This window comes from Phyllobates terribilis, unplaced genomic scaffold (assembly GCF_046119375.1).
Source record: "Phyllobates terribilis strain yellow unplaced genomic scaffold, ASM4611937v1 Scaffold_153__1_contigs__length_4458050, whole genome shotgun sequence".
NCBI classification, from domain to species: domain Eukaryota; kingdom Metazoa; phylum Chordata; class Amphibia; order Anura; family Dendrobatidae; genus Phyllobates; species Phyllobates terribilis.
Genome location: NW_027362913.1, coordinates 705249 through 729398, shown reverse-complemented (window position 1 = coordinate 729398; position 24150 = coordinate 705249). Strand labels below are relative to the sequence as shown.

The following is a 24150-nucleotide window of genomic DNA, read 5'->3' as shown; positions in this document are numbered from 1 at the left end:
GGGTTGGCAGGAGGCATAAGGATTAGTGTTGAGTGAGTATGTTCTATTTACCCTTTCGCCGAGTATGCTCGGGCCGAGCTCCGAGTATTTATAGCTGCTTGGTGATAAGGTTAAATCGCTCCCGTGTGCATGATTTGCGACTGTTTGACAGTTTTATTACATGTGAGGAATGTCTATTTCTTACACATTCCTCACATGTAATAAAGCTGTCAAACAGTCGCAAATCATGCACACGGGAGCGATTCAAGCATATCACCGAGCAGCTATAAATACTCGGAGCTCGGCCCGAGCATACTCGGATAAACATACTCGCTCAACACTAATAAGGATCTGAGTGCAAGCCGGAAGGGACTAAATCTTGGGTGAGACCGTTCCTTTACTGTGATAAAGCAGTGGTCTGAGTGCAGAAATAAATGTATGCACTCCATGCTATATATGATCAAGAACAGGGTTTCAGTGGGATGGAGTAGAAAAGATGCTCCACCACTTGAGTACTGCCTACGAGATTTCTAGAATACGTGTATATAGTACTACATAATACACAGCTATGATTTGAGATAGTCTCTGTATGTATAGGCACCATAGTAGATGGGTTTGATTGTCCCCTAGTGCAACGTTTAACGGTGCTGCTGTACATGTCTAAGCGGTGTTGGTTTATACTGACCACTATCACTGTCTCTGTATATATACCATTGTGAAGAGCAGTGTGAGACGGATTTGGTGGCAAGTGGTATTTTTGGGCACAATAAAACCCTGCCGTTGATACGCTGCTAAGAATGAGTTAATGACAATGCAGTAATGGATTCCATTTACCAAGTGTAAACTAACTAATTTGTGTTGCTCCATTAAAGAAAGTGACAGCATTCTGCTATTTCTGGGTGGAAGAGCAACTGTATTTTTTCCGCTTAAATTTACACACCTATCTGATAAAGGTCTGACTTTTGAGATAGCTTTTGGACCATAGCAAAGGTGGTGTGTAATATATGTTTGGCTTGTTCGTCCACACGTAGTGGTGTTTTACTGTATTTTCTTAATAGTTTTTAAAGATTCTAAGTAAAAGTTATATTTTAGTTATCCGTATTTTTGCTACATATAGCTTGAAAATATATCCGGAGGATTATCATTCCCTTACATGTGGCTATCTGATGTATTACTTCTCATCAAGTTTTGTTAAGTAAATAATAATTTATTTTTGGACTTTGGTCTCTCTCATTCATCTCCAAACCATCTGGTCCGGTTCCGCCAAGTAAAACGGCAGCAGGCGGTCTGCAGAATAGGGAAATCCGCCAAATGTATGTGTGTATATACACTACTCACAAAAAGTTAGGGATATTTGGCTTTCTGGAAAACGTAAAAACTTCACGCTACTGTGAGATTTCATCATGAAAGTAGGGCACTTAAGTAGAAGCATGCAATGGTAATTTTCTCATCTCAAACAATTTATTGAAACAAAAGCCAACAACAGTGGTTTGTCTCCATGAGTATGTCTCCTTGAGTAACCTGCAGAAATATGCCAGATATCCAGACATGTAATCTCACAATTTATATTCTTCAATATTGCCATCACCCTTGATCTGACAACCATCTGTTTCAATTGCAGGAACGTTTCAATGTGCAATACTCTACATATCCATTTATCTCCATTCAAAACTGTTTATACGGCCTCTCTCTCCTATTTATCCCCCCTGTTTTCTGAATCGTCTCCTTGTGGCTCCTCCCTCCTACTCACACGTGGCCTATTCCATGTGCTTTGGAAGCTGTATAAATTGAGACATACAGGTCTGTGTGACCGTGGTCTATCTCCATGAGTATGTCTCCTTGAGTAACCTGCAGAAATATGCCAGAATTGGACCAGAAGTGACGAGCAGGTACGAGTAACCACCTATTAACTGTACTTGCTTCTCTATTCTCCCTTACACTTTCACCGTGCTTACATATGCCTTTACAGTTTTTGTTCCATTAATCCTCACTCTTCTCCGCTATCCCCAGACCCCAGTACCCTCTAACCAGATAATCATATCTCCTTCCCTATTACTTCCCCACCTGACCTCATCTGCCAACCTGCTCCTCAACTTCAGATCTGTCCTACTCAAACATAAAACAAGCCGGCGACTCTCCTTCTCTCACCTTCTCTCCCTCTCTGCTTTCTACAATGCCACTCTCGCATTTGCTTTTGACTCGGTTGCCCCTCTTGTGTATGGCAGAGTGCAACGAATCAATAGACAACCTTTGCACAATAACCTCACCAAAAAGTTTCGGCAAGCATCCAGGGTTGCAGAGCGGCGTTGGAAGAAAACACATTCGCAAGATGACTTCACTGCATTCAAACAAGCAACACTCAAATTCAAATCAGCCCTCACCTCTGTCAAACAGGCCTTCTTCACAACCCTCATTTCTTCCTTATCCGACAACCCCAAACAGTTATTCAAAACTTTTAACTCCCTCCTCCGACCTCCGCTGCCCCCTCTGACCTCCCTCATCACTGCTGAGGCGTTTGCCACACACTTCAAAAACAATATTGACCAAACAAGGCAAGCCTTCACGGTCTGACCACCACAACCCCTTTGTTTTCCAGACCATTGTCCTTTCCCCATAACCTCCCTCTCCAACATCACTGAAAGAGAGCTTACTCACCTCCTCTCCAAATTACACCTTACCACTTGTGCACTTGACCCCATCCCATCCCACCTCCTCCCCAACGTCACTCCCACACTCATCCCATCTCTAACCCATCTCTTCAGTCTATCACTAACTTCTGGAACCTTCCCCTCTGCTTTCAAACATGCCACAATCACGCCTATCCTCAAAAAGCCATCCCTCAACTCAACCGCTTTGTCCAGCTATTGCCCCATATCGCTGCTCCCATTTGCATTCAAACTCCTTGAGCAACATGTTCACGCTGAACTTTCCTCCCATTTCTCATCTAACTCTTTCTTCGACAACCAACAATCTGGTTCCGTCCCTACCATTCCACCGAAACTGCCCTTACCAAAATTACTAATGACTTACTTACAGCCAAAGCTAACAGACTATTCTCCATACTCCTTCTTCTAGACCTGTCCTCTGCCTTCGACATAGTTGACCACTGCCTCCTACTATAGATTCTTTCTTCCTTTGGTTGCCCTATCCTGGATCTCCTCATACCTTTCTAACCACACTTTTAGTGTCTCCCACTCCCACACTACTTCCTCATCCTGTCCTCTCTCTGTTGGAGTCCCTCAAGGCTCTGTTCTAGGACCCCTACTCTTCTCCATCTATATCCTTGGCGAGGGACAGCTCATAAAGTCCCATGGTTTCCAGTACCACCTGTACGCTGATGACACCCAGATCTACCTCTCTGGCCCAGATGTCACCTCTCTGCTGTCCAGAATTCCAGCATTTCAATCAGCCATTTCCTCCTTCTTCTCCTCTTGCTTCCTCTAACTCAATGTGGACAAATCTGGACTCCTCATCTTTCCTCCATCTTGCGTATCTTCCTCACCTGACCTTTCTATAACAATAAACGACATCACACTTTCCCCTGTACCGGCAATCCGCTGCCTCAGAGTAACCCTTGACTCTGTCCTGTCCTTTAAACCCCACATCCAAGCCTTTGCCACCTCCTGTCGCCTCCAGCTCAAAAATATTTCCAGAATCCGTCCTTTCCTCAACCGTCAATCTACTAAACTGCTTGTGCATGCCCTCATCAGCTCCCACCTCGACTACTGCAACATCCTCCTTTGTGGCCTACCTGGTAACACTCTCGTACCTCTCCAGTCTGTCCTTAACTCTGCTGCCCTACTAGTTCATCTCTCGCCTCGCTACTCCTCTGCTACCTCCCTTTGCAAATCTCTTCACAGAATTGAGTGATTCCATAATTTTTTCCCTCTGCTTGGTGTGAAAAAAAATACTCTTACTCAGTACCACATTTTTAATCTTGATTTCTTTTAGTGTTTCTTAAAGCCCTAAAGTTGCCATTTGAAATGACTTTAGTTTTGTGCCATGTCTGTGATCTGCTTTTTTTCAACAACATTAAACAACTGAATGAACATCCTCCGAGCCCGGTGATTCCATAATTTTTGCCAGGGGTTGTATATACAGCACCATGGAATCAATGGTGCTATATAAATAAATAATAATAACAGTGGTGAGTGCTGGTCACAAGTTTAATTGTTGTCTGCTGAGGCATGATATGCCTTTCTTCTTGAAGGGCGGCCCACAGGTCATTAAGGTTCTGGGGTACAGAATTACAATCCTCTACACAGCGACTCAGCTGATCCCACAGGTTTTCTATAAGATTCAGAAAAACCTACAAGAAGCAAAATGAACAAAAACCCTACTATAAATAAATAAAAAGCAAGTGCATTTAAATAAAATAGGGTTCTTAGTAACACTGTTTTTGATCAACAATAGTATAAAAGCTATCCACCAGCGACAGACACCTTCTGTCTGCCCTTATTCACTCTGAGGTAAACTTTGACTCATGGTAAGGTTTTTAATATTAGACAGTGTAGATCTTTCCCAAACGGGTTCACCTTGTCGATGGTGGGATGAAGATGAAATTAGGCCTATGTTGTTTGTGCAGAGGCACAATGACTGGATTAATGAGGTTATTCAAGAAATAGGGGCTTGTCACTGTACCATTCACAAAGTGTAGGGTAGTTCTGTATTGACTAGACACACCTGCCCACACTGTAACAAAACATCACTGGCTACAACAGTCGCTGATGCATAGCACTCTCTTTGACATCTCCAACATCATTGGCAGCCATCATTTCTGCTCAGTTTCAATAGAGTTTAATCAATGGACAGCACTGCAGCCCACTGTCCAGTGTAGATGCTACCTGGCCCATGCAAGTTGATGACGCCTGTGCCTGGTTGTATGGTCAGGTACCCTAGCAGACCACACTGATGTAAACTGTTTCAAATGGTCTGACAGGACACTTGGGTTCCTCTCACCTCCCTTAAATGTGCCTGCAGTTGTGTGGCATTCATCATCCAGTTCTGAAAGGCATTGTTCACAATGAAACAGTCATTAGTGTGGGATGTGGCCAAAGGACGTCCGTTTCTCTGCCTTTCTGTGACTTTTCCAGTCTCTCTGCATCTCTATTGCAACCTGCTGATGATGACACTATGTGACAATCAAAGCTCAGTGGCCACTTTCATCTGAAAACATCCTGCTTCAATTCTAACCCCAAAATTTATTGGGCGATTCATGGATCAAACACTTGTTGGGGTAATTTTGGTCGGCCGACCACTCCTGGGAACATTCACCACTGTTCCATGTTTTTGCTATTTGTGGATAATGGCTCTCACCATGGTTCACTGGAGTGTGAAAGCTTTAGAAATGTCTTTAGAACCTTTTCCAGACTGATAGATGTAAATTACTTTGTTTCTCATTTGTTCCTGAATTTCTATGGATCGCAGCATGATGTCTAGCTTTTGAGGATCTTTTAGTCTACTTCACTTTGTCAGGCAGGTCCTATTTAAGTGATTCCTTGATTGAGAACAGGTGTGGCAGTAATCAGGCCTGTGTGTGGCTAGGGAAATTGAACTTTGCTTCCCAAAGATGTGATAAACCACAGTTAATTTATGTTTTAATGGTGGGGGTTGGGGGTGCAATCACTTTTTCACACAGGGCTCTGTAGGTTTGGATTTCTTTTTCCCTTAATAATAAAGACCTTCATTTAAAAACTGCATTTTGTGTTTACTTGTGTTATCTTTGTCTAATATTTAAATTTGTTTTGTGATCTGAAACATTTAAGTGTGAAAGACATGTGAAAGAATAAGAAATCAGGAAAAGGGGCGAACACTTTTTCACACCACCTTTAGTTTTATTAGTAGATCTAAAGAAGGAATCTAAATACTGTACAATAATCTCCTCATATGTTTCCCTTATTATTCCCAGTAATTGTATTATTACACAGGATTTTTATGATGTTACATCGGCTCATCTTCTTCTCATTCAGGTCCCTACAATATCAGATCCTCTCAGTGAAGATCTTCTATATAAGAGAATTTTCCTGATTTACCCATCAAGGATGGATATGGACAGAGACAAGATGGCGGAGAGGATATTACACCTCACCCTAGAGATCCTCTTCTGGCTTACTGGAGAGGTGAGAGATTCTGATGACGTCACATTACATCATTCTTATCTATGGGAATAACAGATGGACAGAACTGGAGAGGTGAGGATTCTGGAAATGTCTGTAGTGAGATTTATTAATGTGTCTCTCCATAACCAGGATTACACAGTAGTGAAGAAGACCTCTAGCGATCGCTGTCAGGACCCTGTGTCTGAGGGATGGGGAAGACCCCTGAGCCCAATTACTGGGCCTCCACCTCACCCCCTGATACATGAGGACATCAATGACCAGAAGATCCTAGAACTCACCTACATGATGATTGAGCTGCTGACTGGAGAGGTGACACTGCTGGGAATGCTGGGACATTATACAGTAACGCTATGAAGGGATCAGGGGGATGACGGTATCATTGTATGTGTCAGGTTCCTATAAGGTGTCAGGATGTCGCTGTCTATTTCTCCATGGAGGAGTGGGAGTATTTAGAAGGACACAAAGAGCTGTACAAGGACATCATGATGGAGGTTCCCCAGCCCCTCACATCACCAGGTAATAGACAGGACTAAATACACACGGCCTATAATTATCTGTATGTAAAGAATGAATTCATTCCCTGTATGTGTTTCCACCAGATCTATCCAGTAAGAGGACAACACTAGAGAGATGTCCCCGTCCTCTTCTTCCACAGGACTGTAAACAAGAAGACCCCAATGTTCCTCAGGATCATCAGGTAGATGGAGAGAAGGTGTCTCCCCTATGATGTGTAGACGGCTGTGAGATCTTGTGTTCAGTCTTGTTTTATCCACCAGTATTATATGTTTTATACTTGTGTAATGAGGACGGTGGAGATGGCAGGATTAGAGCTGATCATAGATGGGACTTCTCCATCTGTCTGTGACTTTTACAATATTTGTTTCAGGGTGAAGTTCGGACCCATATTAATACTACAGAGACATATGTGAGGGATGATGAGCGGTGTAAAGAGGAGATTCCCACATATGACTACCCAGGTGAGTAGTGACCACTAAATGTAGAGAAGTCACAGATTCTTCTCAGTCACCGGCTGTGGCTGCTTTATCTATGGTGTAGTCCAGCCGTTCCACTATCATGTGACTACCATTTTGCCTCTAGACCACAACATTCTTCTCCACCCAAAACTGTTCAAATGACTTTGAACATTGAAAGCCCTTTTCTATATAACTTACAACCTGGAGGATCCACCTACCTAAATTAGAAGATGCTGACCGTTACCGGCTCAAGTCTGTAAGCTACAAAGTAAAATGACAGCGTATGTAGAATGTGCTGACAAATTAGAAAATCACTTGAAAAAAACTAATATGATTGGTCTGTAAGAGAAGGTGGAGGGTAATGATGCTGTTGGCTTCCTAGAACCCTGATATCTTATTGGATAACTCTACCTTCTCTCCCTTCTGTGATGCTGAATGTGCTCATATGGTCCCTACAAAACTTCACTTTTATGATCGACAACATTAAATGTGCAGTGAGGGCCAAGTGTGAATTTTTCTAATTTTTCAATTTCTTTTAAAACCAACTAACTTCAAACAGGATTGCGATAAACGACATAAAAACATTACACCTGTGCCATGATATATCTCTAAGCTGTGCGTGGCTGTTGGCTGTAATATACATTTATTACTGCCTGCAGGAGATGTGTTGGCTCCAGCCCTGGTTTCATGGATTTACTCCGTCATAAATTCCATTATGTTTTCAATCCTAAGGAGTTCAGATTACTGCACAATCTCTCCTGAAATGGGGGCACTAATACTTTCTCTATTCTTCTGGTCAGGACTCATAGTAGCTCCAATGGTCCACCATAAATGAGTGCAACTCATGGGGTCGGCCTGCCTCATGTATGTGAGTCTAACTCCCTGGTAGTCTTTTAAAAAAAATATCTCCATTGCCTCTTCCAAATGCCCGAGGTCTAAATTTAAGACACCTCAGCTCTGCACTATTATAAAAAGTTCTCTTTAAATGTCTAATATTTCTTCTTATAACTCATCTGATAGAAAATATTGTCCCTTACAATAGTTTAGATTGACAAGAGCCATCGAGCCCCATACTCTAATTACCCCAGAGAGGTTTCACCACTAGTTACTCACTACTTACTGATGGAGACTGTTGAGTTTGATAATTTCTGGAGATGTGTTATTGTATGTACTCAGTTTTTCCCATTACCCTTTATCCCTTCTACATGGATTTGGACTTAGAAACCCCTAGACTTGGGCCACAGTGTTACCTGCTGTTCTGTGGTGTGAGATGGCAAGAAGAATAGTCAGGTAGCCGGGTCAGAACCAGGAGGGCAGAGAAAATACAAAATCAGAAGACACAACAGTAGTCAGTAAGAGTAGTCAGCAAAAAGGCCAGGGTCACAATGGGAAAAAAATAAACAAGCCAGGAGCTGAGCACAGAGGACTGAACTAGAGGAGAACAAGGCTGTATCTGGCAGCTTCCGGCAATTTATTTTGAGCTTTAGTAGGGTGCCGTGCTTTCCAATTGACCCAAGTAGGGAGCAGATTACTCCAGCTGGACAGCACACACACCAATACTGCCAGACTGGATGGTACTACTGGTCGCATGCACCCTAATCTTAGTGGCTGGACAGAGCCTGCACCACCCAGAGCTTCTGGTTCCGATGTCTCCTCCATTACCAGTGCCACCTGCACAATGAATAAGGTGGCGCTTGGTGACAGCAGCAGAAGTTGCAGGAGCTGAGTCCAGAGAAGATGGGAGACACTATTTTCATAATATGAGAAAATGGCAGAAAACCCGAACAGTAGAAATCCCCATAATGTGACTCTATTTTGGAAATTATACCCCTCAGTGAATTAATCTCTAGGAATAGTGACTATTTTGACTCCGCCAACACTTTCCAGAAATTAGCACGCAGTGGATGATGGAGAGTGAAAATTGCAAATATAACATTTTATTACCCAACACATAGTGCCCAGATTGTGCTCCAGGAGACACACACCATCAATTAAGTGGGTTCTTCTCACTATAGTAATGCCAAATACATGGATGCTAAATGTGGTTTGGGCGCACTGCAAGGCTCAGAAGTGAAGGGGAGATCTGACTTTGGTAGAGCGGATATTGCTGGATTGGTTTATGGAAGCCATGTTGCTTTTCAAGAGTCTTTGAGCCACTAATAATGTGGAAACCTTTGACAGATGATGGACCTGAGTGGAGACTTGTTTTTTTGCTGAATGAATAGAAGTTTTTATTGATATTATTTTCGCCTACATAACATTGTTTGTTCATTCTGTCTCCCAAATATGGAATAAAAAGCCACCAAACAGTTGGACACCACGCTCTACTGGTTCATCCTATGATGTTTTCTATTAGACTGTGTACTGTCATTGTCTTGGTCAGTAATTAATTTTTTTACATAACTTGCGATTTTTACATACATTTTAAGTAGAAATTTCAAAAATAAAAAATTTGAGGATATTTTATTCAAAAATAATAATTGGTTTTCTTCTTGGCAGATGACTGTACCAGGAGATCAGAGGGACAGCTGACATCTTTAATTTTTAAATCAGATGATCTTGAGATCCCACAGGATACAATTGAAGTGAATGCCATTACTCCAGATATACCATCATCCCTTCACAGCAAAGATCTGTCATCTGATCCTATGAAACAGGCCCTGTCTTCTGATTCATTACCGACTACTAATGAAAATGAAAGTCACAAAATAAGCACTAAAAAACAAACTGCTCCTAAAGCAAAGAAGCCATTTTCATGTTCAGAATATGGAAATAGTTTTCCACACAAAAAGTCTTTTCTTATACATCAAAAAATTAACACAGCGGAGAATAGATTTTCTTATTCCAAGTGCTTGAAATATTTTAACCAGAAATCAGATCTTGTTAGTTACCAGAGAACTCACACATTGGAGAAGCCATTTTCCTGTTTAGAATGTGGGAAATGTTTTAACAAGAAATGGAATCTTGTTAATCACCAAAGAACTCACACAGGGTTGAAGCCTTTTTCATGTTCAAAATGTGGGAAATGTTTTATCCGGAAAGCGCATCTTGATAGCCACCAGACAATCCACACAGGGGAGAAGCCTTTTTCATGCTCAGAATGTGGGAAACGTTGTAACCAGAAATCAGATTTGGTTAAGCACCAGAGAACTCACACAGGGGAGAAGCCTTTTTCATGTTCAGAATGTGGAAAATGTTTTGCAGATAAATCAAGCCTTACCAGACATCAGAGAACTCACACTGGAGAAAAGCCTTTTTCGTGTTCAAGCTGTGGGAAATCTTTTAACCGTAAAGAGCATCTTGATAGTCACCAGAGAACTCACACGGGATAAGTTTTCTTTTCCTGTTCAGAATATGGAAAATGTTTTGTGAAGAAATCATCTTTTCTTAGTCACCAAACAGTTCATACAGGGGAGAAGCCTTTTTCATGTTCTTAATGTGGGAAATATTTTTCACAGAAATCAGCTGTTAATAAACCTCAGAAAAGTCACACAGGGAAGAAGCCTTATTCATGTTCAGAATGTTGGAAGTCTTTTAACCGAAAATTGTATCGTCATAAAGGGGTTGTCCACTACAAGGACAACCCCTTGTCATTCCTCATGTTTGGCCTTGTTAATATGAAAACACTCATATGCTCCTCCTATGTCGGCAATGTTCCAGCGGTATTGGGACTCAAGTTCCTAAGGCTCACATGAGGTTGTTACATCTCGCGAGCCCTGGTCCTAATCAGTGCCAGCTTCACTGTCTCCGCCTTCGGATGTATTGAACAACAACCAGAAGCCAGGGCTGCGGCTGCTGTTTGACTTCTTTTTAATGTTTGATTTGTCCGAAGTTGGGGAAAGTGACATCAGCGCAGGGCTCACATGACTTAACAAGCTCACATGAACCCTGGGAACGCAAGCGCCGACACCGCTGGAACCGCATCAGCATAAGAGGTTTGCATAATTGTTTTTAATTTAACAGAACCAAACCTGAGGAATGAGAAGGGGTTGTCCAAGTAATGGACATCCCTTTTAAACATCAAAAATATCAAAAATCCCACACAGAGAGAAGTCGTTATCATACCTAGAGTGTGAAAAATAAATTATTGGAAAATTGTATTTTGTTGACCATCAAAAATAATTCAGACGGAGAGAAACTATATATGTTATTGACAAATTGTACAAAAACATATAACAGACAGTTGTATAATCAAATGAGAAAGTGAAATTACTTTGGAACTTACTGTATTTTTTGGACTATAAGACACTTTTATCAAGAAAAAATCTTGCTAAAAAGTGAGTGCATCTTATAGACTGGAGGCTGCTTCCCGTGACAGAGGAGAACAATGAGACAGTGTCAGAGGCATAGCTAGGGGTTCAGCTCAGGGGGGGCGAAACATCTGAGTGGGCTCTAACCAGGTAATCGTGGGTACAACTATGGTGGTGCCCTCTGATCGTGGGTATAGAGAATCCTCAGGAGATGAACGCTTTGAAAATGAATCTCTACACCAACACTGATAGTATCACCATATGGTGACCATTTCGTGGTAGATACCAGTGCTGCAGAACATACAAATAATCACAGTACAGTTATACTGTATATAGTAACTTACAGCTGAAGTTCTTTCTGGTGGAGTCATTCATTTTCCCATCTTTTCCATCTGGCCCAGACCAACATGGCAACTTCTCCAGTCAACATTCGTCTGCAGATATTACAACGAAAACACATTTCACTTCTAAGAGACGTGAATACATTTGAGCACAAGGAGTAGGGAGCCGGCGGCGAGTCGCTTGCTGTGCAGCCCCGGCTTAACTATATCGGAGTGCACAGTGCTCCAATATACCTAAGCATAGAGTAGCTTTGGGTGGGCATCCCATGGTGGGCCCCCCTAAGCACGGGGCCCAGGGCGACAACACCCTCTGCCCCTTCCCGGTAGCTACGCTACTGGACAGTGTCCTTCCTGATCACTAATAGAACTGCTCTCGATCTTCCACACCAAACTTATCTAACTGATGGGTGCAGAGCAGGAGAAGAAGGTACCAATCCACCTCAGCCAGTGCACAGCGTGCCCTCGAACACGATACTCCTGATGCCTGACGTCATATGCCCTGCTGGTGCTACCAGGCTACCCAATCATTGACAGCTACTTTCACCACTGCCTACTTACATACCATTCCTCTATGGTCTTATTCCCTATTCGGGATACCAGTATTACAGCCAGATTAAATGATGACTTAACCTAGTATTGCGATTTTGAAAAAGACCCAGGCTCGGGTCGAAACATTGGAAAATAACATTTTTGTTATACCAGTTACTGTGGTGAATTGTTTTTGAAGCTCTCTGGCTGACTGTCTCTTTCTCTCTGGATGTCTCTCTCTGGCTCTCTCTCTCTGGCTAGCTGTCTCGCTCTCTCATTGGATCTCTGTCTCTGGCTCTCTCTGGCTGGCTGTCTCGCTCTCTCTGGCTGTCTGTCTCTCTTTCTGGCTGGCTGTCTCTTTCTCTCTGGCTGGCTCTCTCTCTGGCTGTATGTCTCTCTCTCTCTCTGGCTGTCTCTCTCTCTGGCTGTCTCTCTCTGGCTGGCTGTCTCGCTCTCTCATTGGATCTCTGTCTCTGGCTCGCTCTGACTGTCTGTCTCTGGCTGGCTGTCTCTCTCTCTCTGTCTCTCTCTCTCTCTGGCTGTATGTCTCTCTCTGGCTGTATGTCTCTCTCTCTCTGGCTGTATGTCTCTCTCTCTCTGGCTGGCTGTCTCTCTCTCTCTGGCTGACTGTCTCTCTCTCTGGCTGGCTCTCTCTGGCTAGCTGTCTCGCTCTCTCATTGGATCTCTCTCTGTCTCTCTCTCTGGCTGGCTGTCTCTCTCTGGCTGGCTGTCTCTCTCTGGCTGGCTGTCTCTCTCTCTCTGGCTGTCTGTCTCTCTCTCTCTCTGGCTGGCTGTCTCTCTCTCTCTCTCTGGCTGGCTGTCTCTCTCTCTCTCTCTGGCTGGCTGTCTCTCTCTCTCTCTCTGGCTGTCTGTCTCTATTATCAGGAACATACTTGTGCTTCGGGGCAGCCCGGGGGCAGGTCTTTTCTTGCTGATCTGGCCTAGAGCATAAGTTAAGACCCGCCTACAGTCCAGCCCCAGAGCACGAGCATATCATTAAAAGGGGTTTTCTCAGGAATTAAAGTTAATTTTAATCAATACATCTTGGAATAATAATAATTTCCACAATTGGATGTGTTTAAATAAAATGTTCCTGTGCTGAGATAATCTTATAAATGTGTCCCTGCTGTGTACTGTGTAATGGCTGTGTCTGACCGTACAGGATCATACTACAGCTCCTGGACTGGGGAGGAAGCAAAAGAGGATACAGACATTACAGCAGGGGATCACAGCTGATTCTGTTTGTGAGGTAAAACATTTCCCTGCCTGTTGTCAAACAAAGTTTTACTTCAAAGAAAGAATCATTTGTGATCCTCTGCTGTAATGTCTGTATAGTCCTCACCCCCCTCCGCCCCAGAAATGTGGTATGACCAGACTATGTTCCTGCACGGTCAGACACAGCCATTACACAGTACACAGCAGGGGACATTTATAAGATTATCTCAGCACAGGAACATTTTATTTAAACACATCCAATTGTGGAAACGATTATTTTTCCAATATCTGTTGATATAACTAAATTATGCCACCGTTTAAAAACCCCGCTAGAGGACACATCCTCCGCACACCGTGTCCCATAACTTCAACGGGCTAACAACATCAAATATAAATTACATATAATTGTTTTTTATTTGTTTCTTGAGAATTCTATCATCCATACCTATATCAATACCTGATATTTAAGAATGCAGAATCAATTTGGTTTTCTTCTTCAAGTCCCGCGGACAGGACGTATCTAGCACCAGCATCCAGTATGCCTCTCTGTTAGGGAGGGCACGTCTTCCATCTCCTCCTCTAGGTAAGGGGTTCATTTTCTCTAAACCATAAAATTCTAATCCTTTTACATTGCTCCCATGTTTTTGTAAAAAATGTTTTGATACATTTAATGGATTATTGTCTTCTCTGTTGTATGAATCTCTGATCTGCTCCTTACTCCTCTGTCTCATCATCTGGTCATCTGGAGTGTCGGCCATGCCACACCTGGGGAACTATTTCAATCAGAACCGTGTCATTTGTCTTTTTACCTATAAATGGAGCACAGATGAGCTGGTTTTTTTGGAATTGTTATTAAGGGTCGATTGAGATTTGAGAGCGGTAAAAACAAAAAACAATGGTGAGGAAACATCAGGGAATACAATATTAAGGGCAAATTCTTGTCATCCCAGACATATTACAACTAATGTTCTCATAGGCGAGATGATTCGGGCCAAAAGAAATTGTACAGAGGAGGATCAATTTATAAAAGAAAGGAGCATAATTTGCTATAGATTGCGTAAAAGGGGATATAAAAACTGGACCCTAAATAGAGCAACGATTATAGTGCAAAGTAAAAGTCGCAAAGAGTGTATTAAGAAAAATGCAAATTTAGTGAACGTATAAAAAAACAGTTTTTTGTCACTATTTTCAGTAGAGAATATAATCTAATAAAAACTATCATTAGTAAGTATTTGCCAAGGATGGATGGATGTCTTTTTTCTTAAAAAAAAACTCACCCACTTTATCTAACACTTCAACTGTGACAGACAGAATCTAAACAGAAAAAACAGAATCACATTGTATGATTTTTAAATAATGAAATTGCATTTGATTGCATGAAATAAGTATTTGATCACCATCTGACCAGCAAGAATTATTCTGGCTCTCACAGACCTGTTAGTTTTTCTTTCAGAAGCCCTCCTACTCTGCGCTCCTCACCTGTATTTATTGTACCTGTTTTAACTCGTTACTTGTATAAAAGACACCTGTCCACACACTCAATCAATCACACTCCAACCTCTCCACAATGGCAAAGACCAAAGAGCTATCTAAGGACACCAGGGACAAAATTGTAGTCTTGCACAAGGCTGGAATGGGCTACAGAACAATAGGTAAGATGCTTGGTGAGAAGACAACTATTGGCACAATTATTAGAGAATGGAAAAAACACAAGGTGACTGTCAATCTTCCTCAATCTGGGCCTCCATGCAGGATCTCGCCTCGTGGGGTAACGATGATTTCTGGGAAAGGTCAGGTATCAGCCCAGAACTACACAGGAGGACCTGGTCAATGACCTGAAGTGAGCTGGGACCACAGTGTAAAATTTTAGCGTCATGGATTAAAATCCTGCAGGGCATGCAAGGTCCCTCTGCTCACACCAGCACATATCCTGTTTGAATTTCGTCAATGACCTTCTTTATGATCCAGAGGAGGTATGAGAGAAGGTCATGTGGTCAGATGAGACCAAAATAGAACTCGCCGTACTTGGAGGAAGAAGAAGGATGAGTACAACGCCAAGAAAACCATCCCAACCATGAAGCATGGTTGAGAAAACATTATACACTGCTCTAAAAAATAAAGGGAACACTCAAATAACACATCCTAGATCTGAATGAATGAAATATTCTCATTGAATACTTTGCTCTGTACAAAGTTGAATGTGCTGACAACAAAATCACACAAAAATCATCAATGGAAATCAAATTTATTAACCAATGGAGGCCTGGATTTGGAGTCACCCCCAAAATTAAAGTGGAAAAACACACTACAGGCTGATCCAACTTTGATGTAATGTCCTTAAAACAAGTCAAAATGAGGCTCAGTATTGTGTGTAGCCTCCACATGCCTGTATGACCTCCCTACAATGCCTGGGCATGCTCCTGATGAGGTTGCGGGATCTTCTCTGCAAAAGGGACAGGACAACTGCACCGTATTGAAGAGAGGATGGATGGGGTCATGTATCACAAGATTTTGGCCAACAACGTCCTTCCCTCAGTAAAAACATTGAAGACGGCTCGTGGCTGGGTCTTCCAAGATGACAATGACCCAAAATACACAGTCAGGGCTACTAATGAGTGGCTCCGTGAAAAAAAATTTCAAGGTCCTGGAGTCCTAGCCAGTCTCCAGACCTGAACCCAATAAAAAAATCTTTGGAGGGAGCTGAAACTCAATGTTGCCCAGTGACAGCTCCGAAACTTGAAAGATCTGGAGAAGATCTGTATGGAGGAGTGGGCCAAGATCCCTGCTGCATTGTGTGCAAACTTGGTCAAGAACTACAGGAAACGCCTGACCTCTGTAATTGCAAACAAAGGTTTCTGTGCCAAATATTAAGTTCTGTTTTTCTAATGTATCAAATACTTATTTCATGCAAAAAATGCAATTTAATTTTATTGTTTGTTATATCTCCAAAAGATTGTACATACATCTGGCAACAACAAATTCCATCTAACGACAACAACAACAACTTCCATCTAACTGAACCAACAACAACTCCCATCTAACGGCAAAAACAATAACTTCCATCTAACGGCAAGAAAAACTTCCATCTAAAGGCAACAACATCAACGTCCATCTAATGGCAACAACTTCCAACTAGCGACAACAACAACATCCATCTAATGGCAATTGTTCAGGAACAGCAACAACAACTTCCATCTAACGACAACAGCAGTTTTCATCTAAAGGCAACAACAACAATGTCCATCTAATGACAACAACAACAATGTCCATCTAACGTTAACAACTTCCATCTAATGGCAGCAACATCAACGTCCATCTAATGGCAACAACTTCCAACTAGCAACAACAACAACGTCCATCTAACGGCAACAACAACGTCAATTGGTCAGGAACAGGAACAACAACTTCCATCTAACGACAACAGCAGTTTTCATCTAACGGCAACAACAACAATGTCCATCTAACAGTAACAACTTCCATCTAATGGCAACAACTTCTTTCATCTAATGGCAACAACTTTCATCTAACGGCAACAGCTTCCATCTAATAAAAAAACTACAAGAAGCAAAATGAACATAAATCCTGCTATAAATGAATAAAAAGCAAAAGTGCATTTAAATAAAATAGGGTTTTTCGGAACACTGTTTTTCATCAAAAATAGCATGAAAACTATCCCACCACGACAAGGTGAACCCATTATACTCTGTCTAATATTAAAAACCTTATCATGTGTCAAAGTTGACTTCCGTGTGTGAATAAGCGCAGACAAAAGACTGGGTCCTGAACTGTGAACATCAGCCTAGGGAAGCTTTTAATGTATTATATAGCTCTAGGAAGGGAGGCCACACCCTGGCTTGCCCAGAATGCAAACAATCCAAAGAAAAAACACAGAATTTGAGCTTGGTTTAAGTTGGTATACATGCAGCACAGAAACGCACACCCTGGCTTCCATCTAATGACAACTACTTTCATCTAACGGCAAGAACTTCCTAATGACAACAACAAACAACTTCAATCTAACGGCAACAACAACTTGAATCTAATGGCAACAACTACTTCCATCTAACGGCAACAACAACATCAATCGTTCAGCAACAGCAGCAACAATTTCCATCTAACGGTAACAACTACAACTTCCATCTAATGGCAACAACTTTTTCCATCTAATGGCAACAACAACTTTCATCTAATGGCAACAACTTTCATCAAACGGCAATAGCTTCCATCCAATAAAAAAAACTACAAGAAGCAAAATGAACATAAACCCTGCTATAAATTAATAAAAAGCAAAAGTGCATTTAAATAAAATAGGGTTCTTTGTAACACTGTATTTCATCAAAAATAGCATGAAAACTATCCCACCACGACAAGGTGAACCCGTTCTACTCTGTCTAATATTAACCCCTTTCTGACGTATGACCTAATAGTAAGTTTTGGTGACCTGGGCCGATTGGACCAATAACGTACTATTATGTCATATGGCAATCGCGCCCGCACATAAGCGGTGAGGGACGATCTCCGCCAAGTGTTAGCTGACACCCGGTACTATGTGCAGGGAGCGGTCCCGCACCGCTCCCGGCACATTAACCCCCTCAATGCTGTGATCGCACCATTGCGGTGCAAGGGGAGGTGATCGCAATACTCACCTCCTCCAGTGCTGTCTGCAGCGGCTTCCCAGATGTTGCCATGGCAACCCGCTGTCGTCATGACAACACTGACAGCCTGTATAGCACAGGGATGGTGCTGCATTCCTGTGCTATACAGGCGATCAGAATAAAAAAAATGAAAGTCCCAGAGTGAGACACAGAATAAAAGTCCAAAAAGTGTTAAAAAATAAAAAAAAATAAAAAAATGTTTTTGTAAAAATATTAAAAAAAAAAAGTAAAAAAAATAATCCACAAAAAATAAAAATATAATGTACCCATCAATAAATATTATTATGAAAAAAAACAAAAAAACAATAAAAGTCCACATATTTGGTATCGCCACGTCCGGAACGACCTGACCTATAAAAATGTCCCGCTAGTTAACCCCTTTAGTGAGCATGGTAAAAAAAAGAAATAAAAAACGAAGCAAAAAACAATGCTTTATCATCATACCGCCAAACAAAAATTGAAATAACACGTGATCAAAAAGACAAATATAAATAAAAATGGTACCACTGAAAACGTCATCTCGTCCCGCAAAAAACAAGCCACCATACAGCTCCATCAGCCAAAAAATAAAAAAGTTATAGCTCTCAGAATAAACCTATGCTAAAAAATATTTTTTTCTATAAAATAGTTTTTATTGTGTAAAAGCGCCAAAACATAGAAAAACAATATAAATGTGGTACCGCTGTAAACGTACTGACCCGAAGAATAAAGCTGCCTTATTAATTTTACCACACGCGGAACAGCATAAAAAAAATCCCATAAAAAAATTCTGGAATTGCTGGTTTTTGTTTATTCTGCCTCCCAAAAATCGGAATAGAAAGCGATCAAAAAATGTCATGTGCCTGAAAATGGCACCAATAAAAACGTCAAGTCATCCCGCAAAAAACAAGCCATCACATGACTGTCTGCCAAAATATGGAAAAATTATAGCTCTCAAAATATGGCGATGCAAAAACTAGGTTTTGCAAAAAAATGCGTCTTTCAGTGTGTGACAGCTGTCAGTCATAAAAACCCAATATGAATCTGGTATCTCTGTAATCGCACCGACCCGAAGAATAAAGTCGTCTAATCACTTATACCGCACAAGGAACGGCGTAAAAAATAAACTCTAGGGTTAGGGTTAGGGTTGTGTTAGGGTCAGGGTTGGGCTAGGGATTTTTTTCAAAAGTAAAAAAAAAAAGATGACGATATGGCGACTAGAGTTGAGCGCAAGTGCTCGCTACTTGAGTTTGCATCGGGCGCTCGGGTATGCACTGAGTATCGCGGGCGCTCAAGTGACATGCTCGAGTCTCTGCACCATATGCTTTGTGGCCCAAAAAAACTTGCGGGGATTGCCTGCCATGCACGAGCATGTTTTTTTTTTGGATGTCTAATAACCATGAAACATGCGAGCGGGGACTCAAGCATGTCACTCGAGCACACGCGATACATGGTGCATACCCGTGAACCTGATGCAAACTCAAGTAGCGAGCACTTGCGCTCAAGACGAATGACAACTTATTCAATATGATGACCTAATGTTATCAATTTCTGTGTCGTACCTCTACATTCAAAATGTTCACTATACCCCTTGATAAAATCCTTGAGGGGTGTAGTTTCCAAAATGGGGTCACTTGTGATGGGGTTTCCACTGTTTAGGCACATCAGAGGCTCTCCAAACGCGACATGGCGTCTGCTCTCAATTCCAGGCAATTTTGCGTTCAAAAAGTCACACAGTGCTCCTTCCCTTCTGAATTCTGCCGTGCGCCCAAACACTGTATTTTCCCCACATATGGGATATTGGCATACTCAGGAGAAATTGCACAACAGTTTTTGGGGTCCATTTTCTCCCCTTACCCTTGTTAAAATAAAAAAATTGTGGCTAAATCATTATTTTTTGTGGAAAAAGTTAGATTTTTTATTTTCACGGCTCCATGTTATAAACTTCTGCAAAGCACTTGGGGGTTCAAGGTGCTCACCACACATCTAGATAAGTTCCCTGAGGCGTCTAATTTCCAAAATGTCACTTGTGGGGGATTCCACTGTTTGGGCACATCAGGGGCTCTCCAAATGCAACATAGCGTCCGCTAATTATTCAAGCAAATTTGACGTTCAAAAGTCAAATGGCGCTCCTTCTCTTCCGAGCCCTGCCGTGTGCCAAAACAGTGGTTTTCCCCCAACATATGGGGTATTGGCGTGCTCAGGGGAAATTACACAACAAATTTTGGGGTCCATTTTTTCCTGTTACCCCTGCAAAAATAAAAAAATTGGGTCTAAAGTAACATTTTTGCGAAAAAAGTTAAATGTTAATTTTTTTCTTCCACATTCCAAAAATTCTTGTGAAGCACCTGAAGGGTTAATAAACTTCTTGAATGTGGTTTTGAGCACCTTGAGGAGTGCAGTTTTTAGAATGGTGTCACTTTTGGCTATTTTCTGTCATAAAGACCCCTCAAAATGACTTCAAATGTGACATGGTCCCCAAAAAAATGGTTTTGTAAATTTTGTTGGAAAAATGAGAAATCGCTGGTCATCTTTTAACCCTTATAGCTTCCTATTAAAAAAAAAAAATTGGTTCCAAAATTGTGCCGATGTAAAGTAGACATGTGGGAAATGTTATTTATTAACTATTTTCAAAATTTTTGCCAAATTTCCTTTTTTTTCACAAATAAACGCAAGTGATATCTAAGAAATTTTACCACAATCATGAAGTACAATATGTCATGAAAAAACAATCTCAGAATCAGCGGGATCCGTTGAAGCGTTCCAGCGTAATTACTTCATAAAATGACAGTGGTTACAATTGTAAAAATTGGCCCGGGCATTAACATGCAAACCACCCTCGGGGGTAAAGGGGTTAAAAACCTTACCATGTGTCAAAGTTGACTTCAGTGTGTGAATAAGTGCAGACAAAGGACTGGGTCCTGTACTGTGGACACCAGCCTAGAGAATCTTTTAATGTATTATCCAGCTCTAGGAAGGGAGGCCATAGAATCATAGAATGGTAGAGTTGGAGGGGACCTCCTGGGTCATCTGGTCCAACCCCCTGCTCAAAGCAGGATTCACTAAATCATTTCAGACAGATATCTGTCCAGCCTCTGTTTAAAGACGTCCATTCAAGGGGAGCTCACCACCTCTCATTGATCACCCTCACTGTCAAAAAGTTTTTTCTAATATCTAATGTGTGTCTCCTCCCATTCAGTTTCATCCCATTGCTTCTTGTCTTTCCTTGTGCAAATGAGAACAAAGATGATCCTTCTACAATGTGACAGCCCTTGAGATATTTGTAGACCGCTATTAAGTCTCCTCTCAGTCTTCTTTTTTTCAAGCTAAACATTCCCAAATCCTGCAACCGTTCCTCATAGGACATGGTTTGCAGACCGGTCACCATTCTGGTCACTCTTCTCTGAACTTGCTCCGGTTTGTCGATGTCTTTTTTAAAATGTGGTGCCCAAAACTGGACACAGTATTCCAGATGAGGTCTGACCAAAGAGGAGTAAAGTCCGATAATGACTTCACGTGATCTAGACTGTATGCTTTGTTAATAGGCCACACCCTGGCTTGCCCAGAATGCAAAAAATACAAAGAAAAAACACAGAATTTGAGCTTGGTTTAAGTTGGTATACATGCAGCACAGAAACAGACACCCTGGCTTGCATCTAATGATAACTACTTTCAGAAGATCACAAGCAGTTTTTGCTAAAATATTATATCAATTGTCGATCTGCAAATGTGGTCTATGCGTTGATTTGTCCTTGTCCACTGGTGTATGTAGGCCAAACCTCACAAGAGTTACAGAAAAGGATACAGCAACACTTTTCCAATATTGCCCTGGCAGAGGTTGATCTTGAATCAAGGAAGACTCTTTCCACAATGGCCATGCAGTTTTTGCTGAAACATCGTTGCAGATTGAAGGGGGACGACTGTGGTAGGGTCTCTTCCAATATCCGTGGGGAGGATGTGGCTCAGACCCTGCCTTGGCTCAAATCCCGCTGGATCTACAAAGTTAATTGTGTTTTCCCTATGGGCATTAATGAAAATCTTTTGTTTACAGGTTTTTATGGGAAATAGTTTTGTTTTTCCTTTCCATATCAGTACTGATATAAATCCGGTGAGAGTGTCCGGCGGACACTTTATCCAATTTACTCTCTTCCTTCATCTTCTTGATATGACAAGTGTGCTTGTTTTTTTTACACAGTTTAGTTCTTGTTTTTTGCGATGTGTCTTATACTGTGATTATGACTATATACAGGATATATATATATATATATATATATATATATATATATATATATATATTTGTTTTTCATACTGTGCGATAATTATTATGGTCTTCAATATTATGTATAGGTTCTTTGTATATTTTTTTGTCATCTTTTCCCTGATCCCATTTTTTCTTGAAGATTTATTAATTTAATTGTCTATCACCTCTGTATTCTATATAACATATTGTGCGTTCCTTAACCATTTTTCCTTGTCTCTCACCTCCTCTCTGTGCAAGTTCCCATTTTTATTATACTTACCACTTGCGTCCTGTCACCGGCTATGTGGCCTATGCAGCTGTATATTGCTTCCGTTGCTGCGTTCCATGGTGATCGCACGCCGTGACTGCTCATCTTCTACAGGCCGCGTCAGTTCCGGTCATGGGTTTCAATCGCGCTTGTCATTTCCGACAGTGCGTATCAGGGTGACCCACACACTGTGGATGACATGTGCTATTCCACCCCCATACACAGCTCGCAATGATTATGGGTATAGCTTGTACTACTGGGCCATGCTATTGGGCAACCATTATTTTATTTTTTTTAAACAATGTGTTTATTGAATTTTGCACAAAAATCAGAACATACAATCTATAGAGCTAACAGATGCCCAAAACTGTGCCCCAACCTCTGGGCCCACAAAATACACAAAATGAACAGCACAAAAACAAAACAAAAAGAAAATACATATACATAAAAGAAAACAAAAGAAAAAAGAATGGATTAATTACATTAAATTCCCCATATATTAGATGGTTGTGAGAAATAATTTATATCCGTAAGTGCTGTAAATGTCGCATGGCTCATATTTTGCTGTATTGCAAGATCGGAGGTGCAAGGTAGGGAGAGGGGCCCAGAATCGTCCCGCGCGTCACCCAAACTCAGAACGGCGCACAAAATATCCCGCTTCCTCAACGTTCCCCATGTATAGACAATGGGCTGTTTAACCAAGGTTCCCATATTTTATCAGTTTTCTTCTTTGCCTTGAGTGTGTGTACCAGAGCCCTTTCATATTGATAGTTCGTGTTGAGTCTGGTCACTATCTCCCCAACCGTAGGGATGCCCACTCCTTTCCATTTAGCCACGATAGCTGATCTAACTGCGATCAATATGTGACAAAATTCCTCTAATTTCCCAGGGGACATCCATTAATCCTATATGAAGTATTCCCATACTAAATGTTATCTCCAGGTGAGTCCCCAGTACATCCCATATCAAACTATCCAATGCCCTCCATAGTGATTGAAGTTTTGGACAAAACCACCACATGTGGCCCAACGAGCCTTCCCCATTGCATCCTCTCCAACATAAAGATGATGATTCAGACCCGAAGTGTACCATCTGTGCCGGGTAGTAGTACCATCTCATGTGCATCTTTTTAAGCTGCTTTAGGTGGTTTAAACACGACGAAACTCGCTGGACCTCATCCAAACCATCCCGCCAGTCCTGAGGGTCCGTAGAAATTCTTTGATCCCGTTCCCAGCGAGTCATATACGTCAATTTATCGTCCAGATCTGGGTCGTTTAGAGCCCTATAAAGTATAGAAACCCCCTTAGAACCGGTCTTAGAGTGGAGAAAATAACCCATAGCTCTTTTATCCTTAAAAAAGGGGGATGTCTGTGTAGAGTGGAGTAAATGCCTTATTTGCAAATACTGCTAAAACAAGGGCTGTAGGTCCGGGAATCTCATAACTAGTTTATCAAAAGGAATTATTACATTGTCCTCCAACACGACTGATAGTGATTGAACTCCAGCTGACACCCAACGTTGAAGGTTAATATATGGAATATGATATTCTAGAGCTCGTAAAGAGATCTTAGTCCTGGGGAGTAACAGCAGTTTGGATGCCAA

At 41.6% G+C, this 24150-nt stretch overlaps 1 protein-coding gene across 1 annotated transcript in view; it reads left to right on the top strand.

Annotated features, from left to right (window-relative positions):
* Positions 1 to 11897, top strand: part of LOC141206957 (uncharacterized) — a 33231-nt gene extending 21334 nt beyond the window's left edge. Inside the window, exons 2-7 of the mRNA XM_073664323.1 lie at positions 5949 to 6098; positions 6228 to 6407; positions 6491 to 6614; positions 6698 to 6795; positions 6985 to 7075; positions 9572 to 11897. Of these exons, the coding sequence (XP_073520424.1) occupies positions 5949 to 6098; positions 6228 to 6407; positions 6491 to 6614; positions 6698 to 6795; positions 6985 to 7075; positions 9572 to 10404 (1476 nt within the window). The 3' untranslated portion in view covers positions 10405 to 11897. The remainder of the gene's footprint in view (positions 1 to 5948; positions 6099 to 6227; positions 6408 to 6490; positions 6615 to 6697; positions 6796 to 6984; positions 7076 to 9571) is intronic.
* Positions 11898 to 24150: the final 12253 nt, after the last annotated feature.